Source organism: Xenopus laevis, chromosome 4L, assembly GCF_017654675.1.
Source record: "Xenopus laevis strain J_2021 chromosome 4L, Xenopus_laevis_v10.1, whole genome shotgun sequence".
In the NCBI taxonomy this organism is placed as follows: Eukaryota; Metazoa; Chordata; class Amphibia; order Anura; family Pipidae; genus Xenopus; species Xenopus laevis.
In genome coordinates, this window is record NC_054377.1 from 144,334,447 (window position 1) to 144,351,722 (window position 17,276).

At 39.7% G+C, this 17,276-nt stretch overlaps 1 protein-coding gene across 1 annotated transcript in view; it reads left to right on the forward strand.

Moving 5' to 3' along the window:
* The window catches only part of suclg2.L (succinate-CoA ligase, GDP-forming, beta subunit L homeolog), a 154,759-nt gene that overhangs the window by 91,902 nt on the left and 45,581 nt on the right, over positions 1–17,276 (forward strand). Inside the window, 2 exon segments of the mRNA NM_001096439.1 lie at positions 3,280–3,441; positions 8,640–8,782. Coding sequence (NP_001089908.1) covers positions 3,280–3,441; positions 8,640–8,782 — 305 coding nt within the window.

Below are 17,276 nucleotides of genomic sequence, written 5' to 3' on the forward strand. Positions count from 1 at the left end.
TCTCTGTATATTTGTATTTATACATATGGGAGGAGGAGGTGCCATATTGATTCCCTTAGACAGTACAGTATGAGGGTATAGCTTATTGTGTGCCCAGAACATTCCTTCACTGTATATTTGTATTTATACATATGGGAAGGAGGTGCCATATTGATTCCCTTAGACAGTACAGTATCAGGGTATAGCTTATTGTGTGCCCAGAACATTCCTTCTCTGTATATTTGTATTTATACATATAGGTAGGAGGTGCCATATTATTTCCCTTAGACAGTACAGTATGAGGGTATAGCTTATTGTGTGCCCAGAACATTCCTTCACTGTATATTTGTATTTATACATATGGGAAGGAGGTGCCATATTGATTCCCTTAGACAGTACAGTATGAGGGTATAGCTTATTGTGTGCCCAGAACATTCCTTCACTGTATATTTGTATTTATACATATGGGAAGGAGTTGCCATATTGATTCCCTTAGACAGTACAGTATGAGGGTATAGCTTATTGTGTGCCCAGAACATTCCTTCTCTGTATATTTGTATTTATACATATGGATTGAAGGTGCCATATTGATACCCTTAGACAGTACAGTATGAGGGTATAGCCTATTGGGTGCCGAGAACATTCCTTTTCTCTGTGTTATAAAAATAGACACCATAAAGTAGCCCTTTAATTTAAAAACTGTGCCTCCTGTCCAATTACAGTGCCCAGGGATGTTCTGCGTATTTCAGCCCATTAGCATTGAGGCTCAGTAGATGTAGGACATCCAGGACCCAAGAATTATTGCACATTTTTGGATATTACTTTTTAAGTAATGATAGGTGTATGGAAGGGAATGAAACATTACTGGCAATAATACAATCATGCTTCTTGATTTTGCCTCACAGAAACCTTTAATAAAAGGTAAGGCTCCCTGGAACAGCCGCAATCAAACCCTAGCCTAAAGCAGGCTTGTCTCACTCACACAGACTAGCTGCTAACCAGAAAACACCAATTTAGAACTGATACTATATATTTTTGTAAGTTAACAGATATAGCTGTATTAAGTGCTAAAGGTTAATAGCGATACCTCCTGTTTGGAAACTTTTCTCACAAAAAAGCCAACATTAATAGGAAAGTTTAGAGAATGGAGACATTTTAAACAAAAGTAAAAGTTTTCAAAGAAGAATTTTGCTGATGAGGATAATGATTTTGTTTTTATTTTTGTTCAAACTCTTGTTTATTTATCTCTTTGGTTATTCAAACCACCGCCTTGTTGGTACAAATGGTGCCATAAAAGAACCAGTGGCGCACAGGGCAAGTGCACTGACATATTAAAAGCTTCAAGGTTTTTACTCTTTGTAGTAACATTGTTTTATGGAACTATTGGGGTGGATGCTGATCACTCTACTACCAAGGAATGAGTCTTGTTGATTTGAGAGGTCAAGGGTTTTCTAGACTTTTCTTTTGTCCTGGAACCCTAAAAGTGGGCACACACTGGACAGACTGATACTATATGAGTAGCCATTCAAACATGTTCAATCAACAAACCCAACCAAAGTCCATGATATAAAGATATTGTCCAAGATTGTCTGCCCATCATACAAGTCACAAAAAATGTACAAAACTAGGTCCGTGTAAGTTTATTAGCACACGTATGGCCAGCAGAAAGCTGATGCTAAACTGGGCATTTGGACAGACAGATGGAAAGCATCAGGGATCACAATGTTCCTCTCTGCTTGTCTCCTAAGCATTTTGTGGGAGTCTCCCTGTTTTCCATAGATAAACATGAGAAGCAGTGAGAGGGGCATTTTGTCAAGGGTGTTCTAGCATTTTTAATTTGTTCATGGAACCCTAAAAGTGGATAGACGTTGTCCAGTACTCATCCATATTTAACTCAACAGCCCTTGAGCTGAACAGACTGATACTATACGAGTAGAGGTACATGATATGGCCACCTTTCTACTGATCCATTAATTCATTTACATTGTCCACTGTCGATGTACTATATCATAGGCGACATGGAGAAGTAGAAAAGGAAGTTTCAAACATGTCCAATCAACAAAGCCTACTAATTTCTATACAAAACTGGGTTCCGTATAAGTTTGTTGGCACGTGTATGGCCTGCTGAAGGCTAATATTAGACTGGGCATTTGGACAGATGTCATCAGGTGGAAACCATTGGGGGTCAAAATGTTCCTCTTCCCTTATCACTCAAGCGTTTGTCATTGGAAGTCTCCCTGTTTTCCACAGATTAACTTGAGAAGCAGTAAGAGGGACATTTTGTCAAGGGTGTTCTAGCATATTTAATTTTTTCCTGGAACCATAAAAATGAATAGACGTTGGCCAGTACTCATCCATATTTAACTCATCAGCCCTTGAGCTGAACAGACTATACGAGTAGTTGTACATGATATGGCCACCTCTCTACTGTTTCATTCATTCAGGCTGACAACTGCTCATCAGTCGACGTACTATGCACTGGGTGACATGGAGTAGTAGAAAAGGACATTTCAAGTATGTCGATCAACAAAGCCACTGGGTTCCGTATATGTTTGTTGGTGCGTGTGGCCCACTGAAAGCTAATGTCAGACTGGGCATTTGGACAGACGTTGTCATCATTTGGAAACCACTGGGGGTCAAAATGTTCCTCTTCACTTGTCACTCAAGCATTTTGAGGGGAAATGTATCTATTTCCATAGATTAACTTGAGAAGCGGTGAAGAGGGTAATTTTGATTCTGTGCTTTGCTTCATGATGATGGCCATCAAAACCAATATCTCAGTCAAACACGATAAAAAATGTAAATATCATCTAAAAATGTTCTTGCAGTCTGTAGCATACTAAATTACAGCTAGTTGCTGCTGAATGCAAATTGATATTACATCCCACGAAGTTTAGCTTGAAAGTTCTTTCTTACCTTTGCTCCCATTCCCAGAATCCTTTTTGTCTCTCCGAATCCTTTGAACAGCCTTTCCACTGTATAATCTTCTCTTTGTGACTCACCCTTGAGCAGCCATTGAGCAGCTTTGAATTCTGAAATCTTAGTTAGAAGCTGATAGAATTGTGTGGATTTGTTTAAAACAATAGGGATGCTTGCTAGTTGTATTCTATAAGAATAATTTCCTTTTCAAAGCCACCCTTCTCCTTTACACCATCTTGCTTTTGATGGATAATAAAACGTGCTTTTATTGTGCCGATCTCAGGAGGATTTGAATCTGTTCAGCTCAAGATATGGATTTCAATTACCATTAAGCAACATTTGAACATTATTCTACGTTATTTTCCTCCTTTGTCTTTGCAGTTGTGTGCTTTGATGCCAAGATTAACTTTGATGACAATGCAGAATTCCGACAAAAAGAGATCTTTGCCATGGACAACACTTTGGAGATGGACCCGATAGAGAACGAAGCCAACAGTTACGATTTGAAGTATATCGGCTTGGATGGAAACATAGCTTGCTTTGGTATGTAGATTAAAGATGGCAACAGACAGGCACTTAACTAGAGTTCTTGTTACCATGAAAGCCATCCAGTAAATGTTCTTTTACTAGAGCTTTTGTTCTGTAGGTACCGTAGAAATCTGCTCCTTTGTGTGCAGGACAATAGCAGTTCTGTTTTTTTTTTTTTGCTCATTTCCTTACAGGAGACAAGTGTTTCTGTTCTACATAGCATTATATTGTATGCTGACAGTAAACGCCTTCATAAAACTCATTATTTTCAAATGGTAATATAAATAATGATTTTTGTGTTTTTAAATGTAGTAATATTTAATTTGTTTTGTTTTGCCCTTTATTTTTCTCTCCTTTCTATCTACTTCTCATTTCACTTACTTTTAAAACGGCATCTCTCTCTCTGGTTTCATGACCATATAAATACACGAGGCCGGAGGCCGAGTGTTTTTATACAGGTCATGGAAATCCAAGGTAACTTCTAATATCCTCATATTTTGCAACTGGGGGTACTTTATTTATTATAATACACAAGTTTCAGTGAGTCATGTGACAGAAATGACATCGGAACTCACCGTTTATAACTGATTACTCACTGTTAGCTGATAAACTCACTGTTTATAAGGATATAATTTACAAGATATTCATGGCTCTTGTGTGTGTGTATATATATATATATATATATATATATATACACACAAGAGCCATGAATATCTTGTAAATTATATCCTTATAAACAGTGAGTTTATCAGCTAACAGTGAGTAATCAGTTATAAACGGTGAGTATATATATATATATATATAAATATACACACACACATACACACACACACACGTAGGAGGTACCATATTGATTCCCTTAGACAGTACAGTATGATGGTATAGCTTATTGTGTGCCCAGAACATTCCTTCTCTGTATATTTGTATTTATACATATGGGAGGAGGGAGGTGCCATATTGATTCCCTTAGACAGTACAGTATGAGGGTATAGCTTATTGTGTGCCCAGAACATTCCTTCTCTGTATATTTGTATTTATACATATGGGAGGAGGGAGGTGCCATATTGTTTCCCTTAGACAGTACAGTATGAGAGTATAGCTTATTGGGTGCCGAGAACATTCCTTTTCTGTGTGTTAGAAAAATAATCACCATAAAGTAGACCTTTAATTTAAAAGATGGGCCTCCTGTCAAATTACAGTGCCCAGGGATGTTCTGCTGAGTATTTCAGCCCATTGGCATTAAGGCTCAGTAGGACATCCAGGACCCTATAATTATTGCACATTTTTGGATATTACTTTTTAAGTAATGATAGGTGTATGGAGCGGAATGAAATATTACTGGCAATAATACAGTCACGCTTTTTGATCGTGAATCCCAGAAACCTTTAATAAAAGGTAATGCTCCCTGGAACAGCCGCAATCAAACCCTAGCCTAAAGCAGGCTTGTCTCACTCACACAGACTACCTGCTAACCAGAAAACACCAATTTAGAACTACTATATATTGTTTTAGTCAAAGTTAACAGATATAGCTATATTAAGTGCTGCAGTCAAGGGTTTTCTAGCATTTTACTTTGTTCTCAGAACCCAAAAAGTGAGCACACATTGATACTCGTCAGCATTTGACAGACGGATACTATATGAGTAGCCATTCAAACTTGTCCACACTGCTAAATTAACACATTGCAGTTTAAAAATACTGCCTGGAGCTGCTCGATTCAATTTGCTTTCCTGATATCTTATCCCAAGGTGTGACACAGACACCTGAACCTGCAGCCGTAAGGAACTGAACATTGGGGTCTGAATCAGAAAAACTTCTTTATTAAACATGTCCAATCAACAAACCCAACCATTGTCCATGGTTCTCTTTCTTTCCTTCCTTCCTTCCTTCCTTCCTTCCTTCCTTCCTTTCCTTTCTTCCTTTCCTTTCTTCCTTTCCTTCCTTTCCTTCCTTTCCTTCCTTTCCTTTCCTTCCTTTCCTTCCTTTCCTTCCTTTCCTTCCTTTCCTTCCTTTCCTTCCTTTCCTTCCTTCCTTTCCTTCCTTTCCTTCCTTTCCTTCCTTTCCTTCCTTTCCTTCCTTTCCTTCCTTTCCTTTCTTTCCTTTCTTTCCTTTCTTTCCTTTCCTTCCTTTCTTTCCTTTCCTTCCTTTCCTTCCTTTCCTTCCTTTCCTTCCTTTCCTTCCTTTCCTTCCTTTCCTTCCTTTCCTTTCCTTCCTTTCCTTTCCTTCCTTTCCTTTCCTTCCTTTCCTTCCTTTCCTTTCCTTCCTTTCCTTCCTTTCCTTTCCTTCCTTTCCTTCCTTTCCTTTCCTTCCTTTCCTTCCTTTCCTTTCCTTTTTTCAATTTCCACTCGGACTCTTCTATCTTCTCCATTCTCTGTTTTTTTGGGTTTTTTTTGTTTTGAAACAAGTCCTGCTATATATAGTGTTACTATGGGACAGCTTTTGGCTGGGTGTTTAATACCCAGACTGCTCAGATCACAATTTTATCAAAGCAAAGTGATAGTTAAACTATGTTACTTCCTTGTAGAATAATGCAAATATTAACACATTTCTGTCATCGTATCACTAAAATATATATTCCAGCCCTTGCGAATAGGGACCCATTTCAAGTGTAGTTAATCTTTTTCCACTGACACAAAAGGTGTTAATCTTAAATGAATCTAAATAAGGCTACAGCGTTCCTCTAGAGATGCCCAAGAATTCTTAATCCTAAAATAAATGTCATAAACTCACTGGCTTATTATGAGCAGCAGAACTTCCTCTGTTATTTTATATTATGTATGATATTATCTCCCTGCATTTATCCTTCACAGGACATTCTGTCTTTGACTGCACATTACTTGGGCTGGACAACAAGACTTATAGGTTGCCAGTAATATTTCAATTTGTTTCATGTCTTTAAGAAAATTGCTAAAGTTACAGATGCCAAGAGAAGATACGTTTCTACTTGCCCTTCCCACACCAATTGTTGTTCAGTCCTTAATCTATAGAGGAGTATTTTTCATATCCCTGCTAAGTCCAAACAGCAAGCCGGTCAAGTCTATTTTTTTTTTTTTTTTTTTTTTTTTAACCAATGCTAAAATCTTCCTTCCCACTGATATTTCAATGAATTTGGTTGTGCAATGTCGATGTTGTATGTCTTCAACCCTTTCCACCACTTTAAATAGACTGCCATTATGACTCCTTCCTATATTTGTTTTCATTTGGTGGATATTTCAGTAATTACTTATCCGATATTTAATGCTATTAATTTCTAGGGCTGATGTCAACTCTGGACTATCTGTTTTTATTAGGCCAAACACAACTACTGTGATAAAAAAAATTATAAAATCCCTCTAAAATTGTTGGATTGTTAAAAACCTTACTGGGGAACCCTCCTTGGCACCCCAATGTCCTTCGCTTTATGTTTCTTGATTCCATGCACCTACATCTTCTGATGATGAGTGCTCTGATCATCAACAAATGGACAATAAACCCATTTCACCAGGAATGTAATGGAAAAATGTTCTTCTCTCCTATCTTTCTTTAGTTTTAATTATAAGGTGATGAAGCATTCTTCTAAAGTTTATATTTCCTCAGCTGACTGACTGGTCAAATATTCATCTTTTATAAGGAAAAATATATTCCTCCTTTAGATTCTATAGGATATAGGAAGTCACCTTCTAGTTCTAAGTCTTATATAGCTTAGCCTTACAGCCCTTTTCCTTTATAAGGACATAGATCTCCTCCAATTTTACTGATATCCCTTAATCTTATTGCTCAGTTAGGTCTATGGCATTGTATGGTTGTCGAGTATTGGGTGAGCAATTCTAAATCTAAACCACATTCTTATTGAAGGGTCAAGGCTCTTTAACATGCCATCCATAACTGAAAATCGCTGTCATGATTACTTACATGCTCGCCGTGCATTATTTCATGACAAGCAGACAACCTTTGCCCCATATTTATTTTAAAGGAATTGGTTCCATACATTTGGGGTAAATTAGGTCTTAAAGGGATCCTGTCATCAGAAAACATGTTTTTTTCAAAACGCATCAGTTAATAGTGCTACTTCAGCAGAATTCTGCACTGAAATCCATTTCTCAAAAGAGCAAACAGATTTTTTTATATTTAATTTTGAAATCTGATATGGGGCTAGACATTTTGTCAATTTCCCAGCTGCCCCATGTCATGTGACTTGTGCCTGCACTTTAGGAGAGAAATGCTTTCTGGCAGGCTGCTGATTCCTTCTCAATGTATCTGGATGTGTCACAGTGGGACATGGGTTTTTACTATTGAGTGTTGTTCTTAGATCTACCAGGCAGCTGTTAACTTGTGTTAGGGAGCTGCTATCTGGTTACCTTCCCATTGTTCTTTTGTTTGGCTGCTGGGGGGGAAAAGGGAGGGGGTTGATATCACTCCAACTTGCAGTACAGCAGTAAAGAGTGATTGAAGTTTATCAGAGCACAAGTCACATGACTTGGGGCACCTGGGAAATTGACAGTATGTCTAGCCCCATGTCAGATTTCAAAATTGAATATAAATAAATCTGTTTGCTCTTTTGAGAAATTGATTTCAGTGCAGAATTCTCCTGGAGCAGCACTATTAACTGATTCATTTTGAAAAAAATAATTTTTCCCATGACAGTATCCCTTTAAGGAATCACTTGAGAAATATGAATAGTGATCTTGTGGCAGGTGATATGCGTAAGAGAAACAAGTGCAAAGAATGTCAAGATCTGAGCTGATAACCAACTATGCAGGAGACATTAAGAATACAGTAAATATTGCTGTACAAATGGAAACACTTGGAAGAATGCCTCATGGCCAACAAATGGGCCACATCTAAAGCCATTTTTGCATTACATCATATTTAGGTTAAACAAGAGTAAAAAAAATAAATAAAAAATGGCTTGACTAATAGATAAAGAAGGTTCTGATGTTTTTGTTTATCCAGTTCAGCTGTGTATAAATTGTTAGATTGGCTACATATTTGTTGTATCTTTGCCCAAGTCAACATTACGAAATACACGGATGCAAAAGGAATTTCTCGATGTGACCGTGAAAACATCTATAAATCAACAATGACATCCTCAGGGACATGCAGCGAGTGTATTTATACTTTGTCTTATCCCTTCTGAGCCCTAAAAATAATGTTTGTACTTGGCCTGAAGGTTTTTTGTCTGTGCAACTGCTCTGTATTTGCTCAGTTGACATGGTATTTGTTTTCTCTGATAGTAAATGGTGCGGGCCTCGCAATGGCAACATGTGATATCATTGACTTGCATGGAGGAAAACCAGCCAACTTCCTTGATCTTGGCGGTGGTGTGAAAGAGTCGCAAGTATACCAAGCCTTCAAGCTTCTCACTGCAGATCCCAGGGTAAACTCATTTTATTATTTATTGTATGGGTTAGAATATGTATATATGGTTTTGAGATGCAAGGTCAGTGTTTTAGGAGAACAGCAGGACCTCAAGGTAAGTTCTTTCCTCCATAGAGGTTTGGAACCATGGGTTCATGAGCCCAAATCAGTCAATTTGTGGCTGTTTAATCCTGTTTCTTAAAGAATCTCATACACACATACACAGACCTGAGGGTATACATAGAAAAGACAAGAAGAACAGCCTCTGTACCCCATTTGCAGGTGTTCAGGTGACATCAGGGCCTACAAATGTAGCCTTGGTCCTTGATCATTTGAGTCAGACCAGCAATCAGACTGCATCAAGGTAACAGTGGGATGCTGGGAGATGTAGTATTACAAGAGCTCTTTTTATTTTCCTTTCTAGTATGGGGATTAAAAGCAAAATGATTTCTAACTAATGTGATAGATTACAGAAAGAAACATTGCCGAAAATAAATAAACTCAGCAGGAAGAACCAAGAGACATAAAGTATGAGCAATGTCTTATTGATTTCTTACACAAACAAAATATGGTCATCTTGGCACAGTAACAGGGGATAGTTATTTCAGTATTTAATGCATGTGTTCTCTTTCTGAATATAAAGCTGCCTTATCCCTTCCTTTAGCAGTTGAAAGTAGATAAATAAGATCTTTTTTTTGCATGATTGCATTTGAATCTGGTTATCAAAACTGGTCTGGTGCCATATTGTGTGAGGTATGCTGGTGCTCGGACCCTATAAACCAGTAATATATCTGTCCTTGTTAAGGTAAGTTTAAAGCCCACCATGCCCTTAATGGTGACTGCAGAATGGGGCTTAGTAAATGGTATAAATATGCTGACATTATTTATGTTTTTTCCTGTGAACTAAGGAGTTGTCCCTGCAATGGATAGTCCTCTTTATGACCATGTTCTCCTGCCATGCTCATTGTCTCATGAGGCCAACCCCCATCTCTACTGCTTGACTGTGGCCCCTTATATCTGTCTTTTCTTAGTAGATATTGACACTGTATCTGGACTCTATCTAGAAGGTGATATGGAAGCTTGTTGAATGCCACCCCTTGAGATGGTGGCTTTGATGCTTGCCTTCCAGGAAAACCTAGGGGACTAAACATTTGCCTAAATCTCTACCTAACCTTCAGACACAGCTTGCTATCTACAGCTTTGGGTCAGTTGCAAAATTTGGGAAGATCAATATAAAGTTGTCCATGCATGAACTAAATACCTTGTGATTCACAAACTAAAACATGTAATTTGGCCTTGCAGGTTGTCCAAGCACCACTCATTGGCATTGACTTCAGCAGGTCAATATTATATTTATATAACAAATCATTTTCATTTTGGATTAAATGATGGCTAAAACTACTGTACTTCTCCATGGGCTTACTCGGGGATTTGGGGTTGGGCTGTTATCCTTGTGTATGCCCAGTTCTTTCACCTTGTGTGGTGTTTGATTAATCATGGTTGTAGAACTGTAAGAGGCAGCAAGTTCTAAAGAGGACTTCTAACCACTGCTCTTCTAAATTATTTCTTGAGGAACGCTCATTTAATCCCAGTGCCAGTCCTGCAGCGGGTCGGGTACCTGAAGATTACCGGCAAAAAAAGGGTAACCTGCGGGTAGAACATTCGGGTGCGGCTATAGATGTGGGTTTGTGGGTCGCTGATCGGGTTGCGGGTCTTATCAATAGTTACTCCTTTGCATATTTTTTAAAGGAGAAGGAATGGTTTAAACTAAGTAAGCCTTATCATAAAGGTCCACCTAAATATACCAGTAAACCCTCAAAGTCCTCTGTCAAAAGAAACACAGCATTTCTTTCCTTTTATTGTGTACTCATGGGCTTCTGTATCAGACTTCCTGCTTTCATCTTAAACATCCTTGCCCCGGGCGTGAGCATGCTCAGTTTGCTTCCTTCCCCCCCCCCATCTCTGCTGTAATCTGAGCCCGGAGCTATAAGAGAGCCCGGAGCTATAAGAGAGCCCGGAGCTATAAGAGAGCCCGGAGCTATAAGAGAGCCCGGAGCTATAAGAGAGCCCAGAGCTATAAGAGAGCCCAGAGCTATAAGAGAGCCCAGAGCTATAAGTGAGCCCAGGCCAGAGCCGGTATTACAGATTTACGGGCATTGTAGTTGCCATTAAATCTGTTATGCCCTTTAATGTAGCCATTGGCCCACCCACCTAAGCCCTCAACCATCTTAGAATTTACCGTTTCCCTTCTCCGATCTCCACCTTGTAGATCCCTGCTGCGGCATAGCCACGCCCCTTTTGACATCACCCAACCCTTGTGACAACATGACAACAGAGTATTGTTATTCTGTGGATTTACCCAAAGGAACTTTGCCCCTTACCCTTTGAAATTGCCTGAAGGAACTCCCTACCTTTGTCTTTGGATTTGCCTTGAAGAGCGTGTGCATCTTGCTGTGGATTGCTCTAAGGGAAGCTCTATATTTCTGGCCAGGGAGTGTTACTGAGACTTAGGTATTTCAAATGCTAATGCAGTGTTCTTGGTTTCATGCTTTTTATATCTCTAATAAACCCCTGTGTAAACCCTTCTAACAAGTGTGGTATTTCCCTGTTTGTGCTAGTTGGTCATACATCACACGGTCTGTGACACTTCCCGTTTCTCGATGGTTAGCAGATCGGGTTGCGGATAAGACATATGCGGGTCGGGTCAGGTAGCGCGTCCAAGCAGGTAAAAATGAGGGTCCGGTGCGGCTTGTTGGTCGCTGGTTGGATTGGGTTTCAAAAATTGGTTCTGCACAGGACACTAATCCCAGTGACTGGATTACTTTAGCTTCCAAGTCCACCAATAGGTTCAGAACTGAACTAGGGACAACTGAGGCTCTTCCTGTAGGAACAATTTGTTCTTAGTAGGAAACAGCAAAGCAAATGTTCCTTTGCCTGTTTATTATATTAATCTAATATGTCTAGTACAGATATAAGAAATAATCCTTTCAACGATCATACGGGGAATCCAGAAAACTCAAACCAAAATGGAAAATATACCATGCTTGGCTCATATTCCTGGTTAGAATAGTACAGAGGAGTCCTAATCTTGCTCGTAATTGGTCCCAGTGTGCAGTGTAATTGATTATGAATTTTGTGCAGATAAATCATCTGTACGAGTTCGCGTCGGAATAAAGCGCTAATCTAATTAGAAGAGCGTCTATGCAGAAAACTACAATTTACAACAAGTTACTCTACTTGGATTTCCTTCCTGTAATGTATTGTGCTTTTATCTCAACCTGTTTATTGCAGGAGGGTGTTTGCAGCTTGGTGCACTCCATATTCTAATGGTTTCGTGTTTCAGTCTTAGCTAAATTAAATCCGTTTGCACATTAGCCATTACTTGCCCCTAATTAGCGTTATTGATTATGAGCTAAACATGTTTAATGGCTGTGTGCCGGGATAACCCTGTACTTTAGCAGATTTATGATTAACAGGATGCAAGTACCCAATGAATTCCATGCATTGATTGCTTGGTTAGTGCTTTTTTAATACAGTTTTCCTAGGATGTGGTGTTTGGTCATTCCTTGACCAGCTTTCTTATTGGAGTGCTGTGAATTGGTTGCTTATAACAAAGTCCTATCCCCTTGATCTGTGCAGTGTGAGTGTCATGACCGGCTCCCTAAATCCAGAACAGCTTCTAGGCTCCCTGGTCTCGGCTCCGCTTCTGCCTGTAGCAGCCACCTTTCACTTTGGGAAGAGCCCTCTGCTAATTGGATACCACCAGGTCTTAATGAGAGAGGAGCAAAGCAAATGTTCTGGACGAGCAAAGGGGTACGGTCGTTATAAAGTCTTCGGATGGAAGGCACAATTTTTGGAATAGACAAAAACATAATCAGACAGGCCGGGGTCGATGCTGGCAGAGTTGAAAGAGAGTCAGACACATACAGTGGTCGGTTCTGGCGGAGTTCGAGCAAGGTCAATAAGGCTGGGGTCGATACAGGCAGCGTTCAAGGATAGTCAGGCAGGCAAAGGTCAATACCAGTAGAATCAGAATAGTCAGGCAGGCAAAGGTCAGGATAATCAGAGTTCAGAGTAATCAGGCAGGCAAGGGTCAGATTTGGCAGAGTTCAGAATAGTCAGGCAGGCAAGGGTCAAAACAGGAATCAAACAGAAACACACCCAGGAACTAAGAAGTTAGACCTAACGAAGGGCAATTAGTTTGTATACAAAGCCCCTTTAAATATTCCAAAGTTCACGCCAATGACGTCCTGATGCCGACGATGCATAAAACCCGGAAGTGCGCTCCACACGCCATAGGAAAACCATCGCTTAGGAGGAAAGGATCACTGTGGCGGGCATCCCAGCCGGCCCACTAATCTACCAGTGAGCCCTGTGTGTTATTGTATTTATAGATCAGGTGTTGTTTATATAATAAACATGTTTCCAATTTTGAAAGTAGAACCGACGCACACCCTTCACCAGATCAGCCCGGTGCACAATCCCAAAGGATCCAGCAGCCTCACATATGTTAGAGAACAGAGAAGGATCGGCACACAGGCATTCAAATTGCAGTGTTAAGGTGGCCATACACTGATAGATCCGCTCGTTTGGCGATGTCGCCAAACGAGCGGATCTCCCTCCGATATGCCCACCTTGAGGTGGGCAATATCGGGCTGATCCAATCGTGGGCCCTAGGGCCCAACGATCGGATCCTTCACGTTCGCAAACGGGCGGTCGGATCGCGGGACTGCATCAACGGACAGATGCGGCCGCGATCCGACGCGATTTTTAACCCCATCCGATCGAGATCTGGCCGACTCTAACAACCACCTTTCGATTTGAGAGGAGCCCTTCACATACATCTCAAGTTTAGGGGTTACAGCGTTAACTAACCCATTGCTAACCATGGACAAGAGTCTGACAGGAGAGGAGAGAGTAATGGAAGGGACAGATATTTTTGCAGCAGAAGAGGCATCAAGCAAATTCAAGCAGCCCCTGAATCAATAACATTCTTAAAAACAGAAACAGGCTGTATTATTCCAGGACACAGTGACAGGAACGCAAATATTAGAACAAGTGTTGCAGGGAGCAGAAATACAACCGGAATGAATATCCCCAGCCTCATTCACTACCCAAACTCTAACCATTACTGGGCAGGTGCACACAAAATTGCCTTTAGCACCACAGCACATGCAGAGACCCTGGGCACGTCTGCGGAATCATTCCACGGGTCACACTGTAGTGGTGCCGATCTGCTTGGGTTCCTCAGGGGATTGAGCAGGTGGAAAAGATTCAGAGGGAATCAAGACCTTGCTGGCAGGAGCATAACCAGGTTGCAAGACCTTTTCCATTTGCCTTTCCCTGATCCGCCTGTATAACTAGCTACATTAAGGTTTTAAGCGAGGTCACTGGTTCAACTCCAGGCAGGATGTTACACCTGTTGTACAAAGGTGTGGAATATGTTCTCTCTTTATAAATGTGTTATTAATATGGACTTTCAGGTGTATCTAGGAGAGCAAATGCCAGTTGACTCCCCAGCCCCACAGTTTTGGAACCAGTGGTATAGGGGAATACCTATCCTGGCATACAGCAAGTCTTGTTACATCTTTATGTACTGCCTCTAAGCAGATCTAATGAGACATTTCAGTGTATGTATCCGTTACCATAGAGTTTCTTCTTTAGAATTGTAGAGTTCCAGCTACATCTCCTTGATACTAAATTCACATTTGCCTAGAGTACTGCAATGCAACATATTTCTTTCTAATGCACTGAAACGTTGCTGAATTTGAACTGTAAGACAATTATTCAAGTATAATTTGAGTCTGCTATATCATCCTCGGTATATCTGTCCCCATTACTGTGCTATTATTTTCTATCAACCCTCTACCAGATGTTGGGCTAATTTCACACAAGAGTTCTCTGCACTTTGTCTGTGCTGCTCTTCGCCTTGAAAAAACATGGACTTGACTAACTAATGACACTAATGATGTGCGGAACAGCCTGAAACCTGCAGGCCAAGTGGGTTTAGGCCAACGCCTGCAGAAGTTTGTTGTGTTGTTGGCTCTTCCTTCCGTTCTCCCTGCCCCCAACCTTACTCTGCCAGCTTCCAACGGCAGTGGCCTCTACATAGGACTATACATAGAGCTGCTATGCCGGGTTGGGAAGGATCAGGTGCGGGCTATATTTTTGTCAATTCGCACATCACTAAAGCTTACCCCTCCAATGGTCGTCCACACATGTTTCTGTTAAGACTGGCAATTGTCTATGAAAAATTACCAATCTAAAAGAACTAAAAAAATAAAGAAAACCCATGAGGAATTATGGAAAGGCCTTGCAGAAACACCTCATACCATAATACTGTGTCATCAGCCACTAGTGCAACCTTCCAGTGGACTTCCAGAGTGGGGTTGGGGTTGTGGCTTGGGTTGACTTTGGGTACACAAAGTTACCCACATTTGTGAATTAGGGATCTTAGCAGGTAGAGTAGAACCCCCATTTTACTTTTTCAGGGTACCAAAATCTAGAACAATGTATGGAAAATTGAGGTTTCACTGTATTTCATATGTTCCAGAACTCCTGAAGGTCCTTCTGAAGGTCACTGTGCCATGATGTAGCCAATCAGGATTTGCTTTTCTTCGTCTCACTTCCTTTGACCAATCAGAATTAAGTACTGATGTATTTATACTCTTGTATGAAGATACCCGTGTTTTGTAATTGTAAAGTTGTGGGTATGTTGTATGTTGCTTTATAAAACCCCGTGCCTCATCAGATTTTCATTTCTCAAAAAACGTATATAAAATTAGGGAACACAACAATGATATTAAATAAATCAGCCCACATACCAGGGTTAACCCAATTATTCTTATGAAACAAAAGAATTTAAAAACATTAATGTAAATTGTTGTTCTCAACGTGGACCAAAAAGGCCCCAGAGCCCCAACTGTCTGCAGCTAATAGAATTACATTTCCCCAAATCCTTGTTCTTTTCATAAGCCAAAGCAAAACCAGTCTTGGTACTGTATTTCATCCAAGTCATGTCTGAGTATCTAAATTCTCAGCGTTATCTGCTGCCGCATGGCTGAAATTCTCTCTGAAGGGAAGGCTTTGCATATTGGTCTCAATCCTCCCCTGGGTTATATGCACACTTCTGTGTTAATTATTTTATTTTCTCCTTATCAGTGGCTTATTTTTTCCATTAATCGTTATCTCTAGCTGGGCACCTTTGCAAGGCTTTGCTTGTCAATTAATAGGCCAAACTGTTTCTCTGCAAACATCTATGGCTGGGCTTTTATTAATTGGGGACCTTTGCATACTTCTGTAAACAGCCTGTAATTAACACATTTAATACTTGGACCTCATTGTGTGCAGGAGGTTAAACGCACTTATTGGATTTTCTGACATGCGTGGGTGATAGAGAATAAAGCTTTTAGTTGCTTCCGACACAGCTCATGGTGAACTGTCTTGGCTGAGACTGAACTCTTGAATCCTGGAGCAGATGAGTTCTGGAACCAGTGTGATTTAGATCATCTGCTCTATGTTCTACAACTTCCATCACTTGCCTGTTCTATTTATTACAGGTGTGGGACCTGTTATCCAGAATGCTCGAGACCTGGGTCTTTTCAGATAAGGGGTCTTTCCGTTATTTGGATCTTCATATCTTAAGTCTGCTAAAAATCATTTAAATATCAATCAAACCCAATAGGATTGTTTTGCATCCAATCAGGATTAATTATATCTTAGCTGGGTTCAAGTACAAGGTTCTGTTTTATTATTACAATGAAAAAGGACATTTTTAAAAAAAAAAAAAAAAAATCTAAATTATTTCATTAAAATGGAGACTATGGCCGTCCTGTTATTCCTAGCTTTCCAGATAACGAATCCCATTCCTGTATTCTGTAAAATACCACTAAAGTGTTTGCTTCCTATAATTTAATATAGGTTAATGCTAAATCTTTTTCATTTTAATTTATTATTTCCCTTTATGGACAGGCACTGTTGGAGTATATGGTTTACTGTATGTACAGAACAATAAAATTGTTTCTTTTATTTGTATTTTTTGTTCATTTAGAATTAATTTTCTTTTTCTTTTAAATATTTTTTTCTATAATTTGTATAATTTGTTCTGCAGCTCTCTAACCATCAATAATATAAACAAGCACCCGGACTATAGGGAATACTTAATAAATATACAGGTATGGGTTCTGTTATGTGGAAACTTCTTATACAGAAAGCTCCTAATTTGCTTTTTTCTGTAATAATAAAACATTACCTTTGAACTTGATCCCAACTAAGCTATAATTGATTTTTTTTTTTTTTGCTTTTATGGGTTTTTTCCCCAACTTTCTACTGAGTTTACCCTTTGATGAAAAGAAATAAAAGTGGGACTGAGTTGATATCCTGACAAATGTGGCTGTTGGTCATCCTTGAAAAAGTGGAACGAGGAGCCATTCAAAATGCTGATGGTGAAGAACATCCATCCTTTCAATGTTTGCTGAGGAAAGGTATCTACTGGAATCGCTTACTGGAAAGGT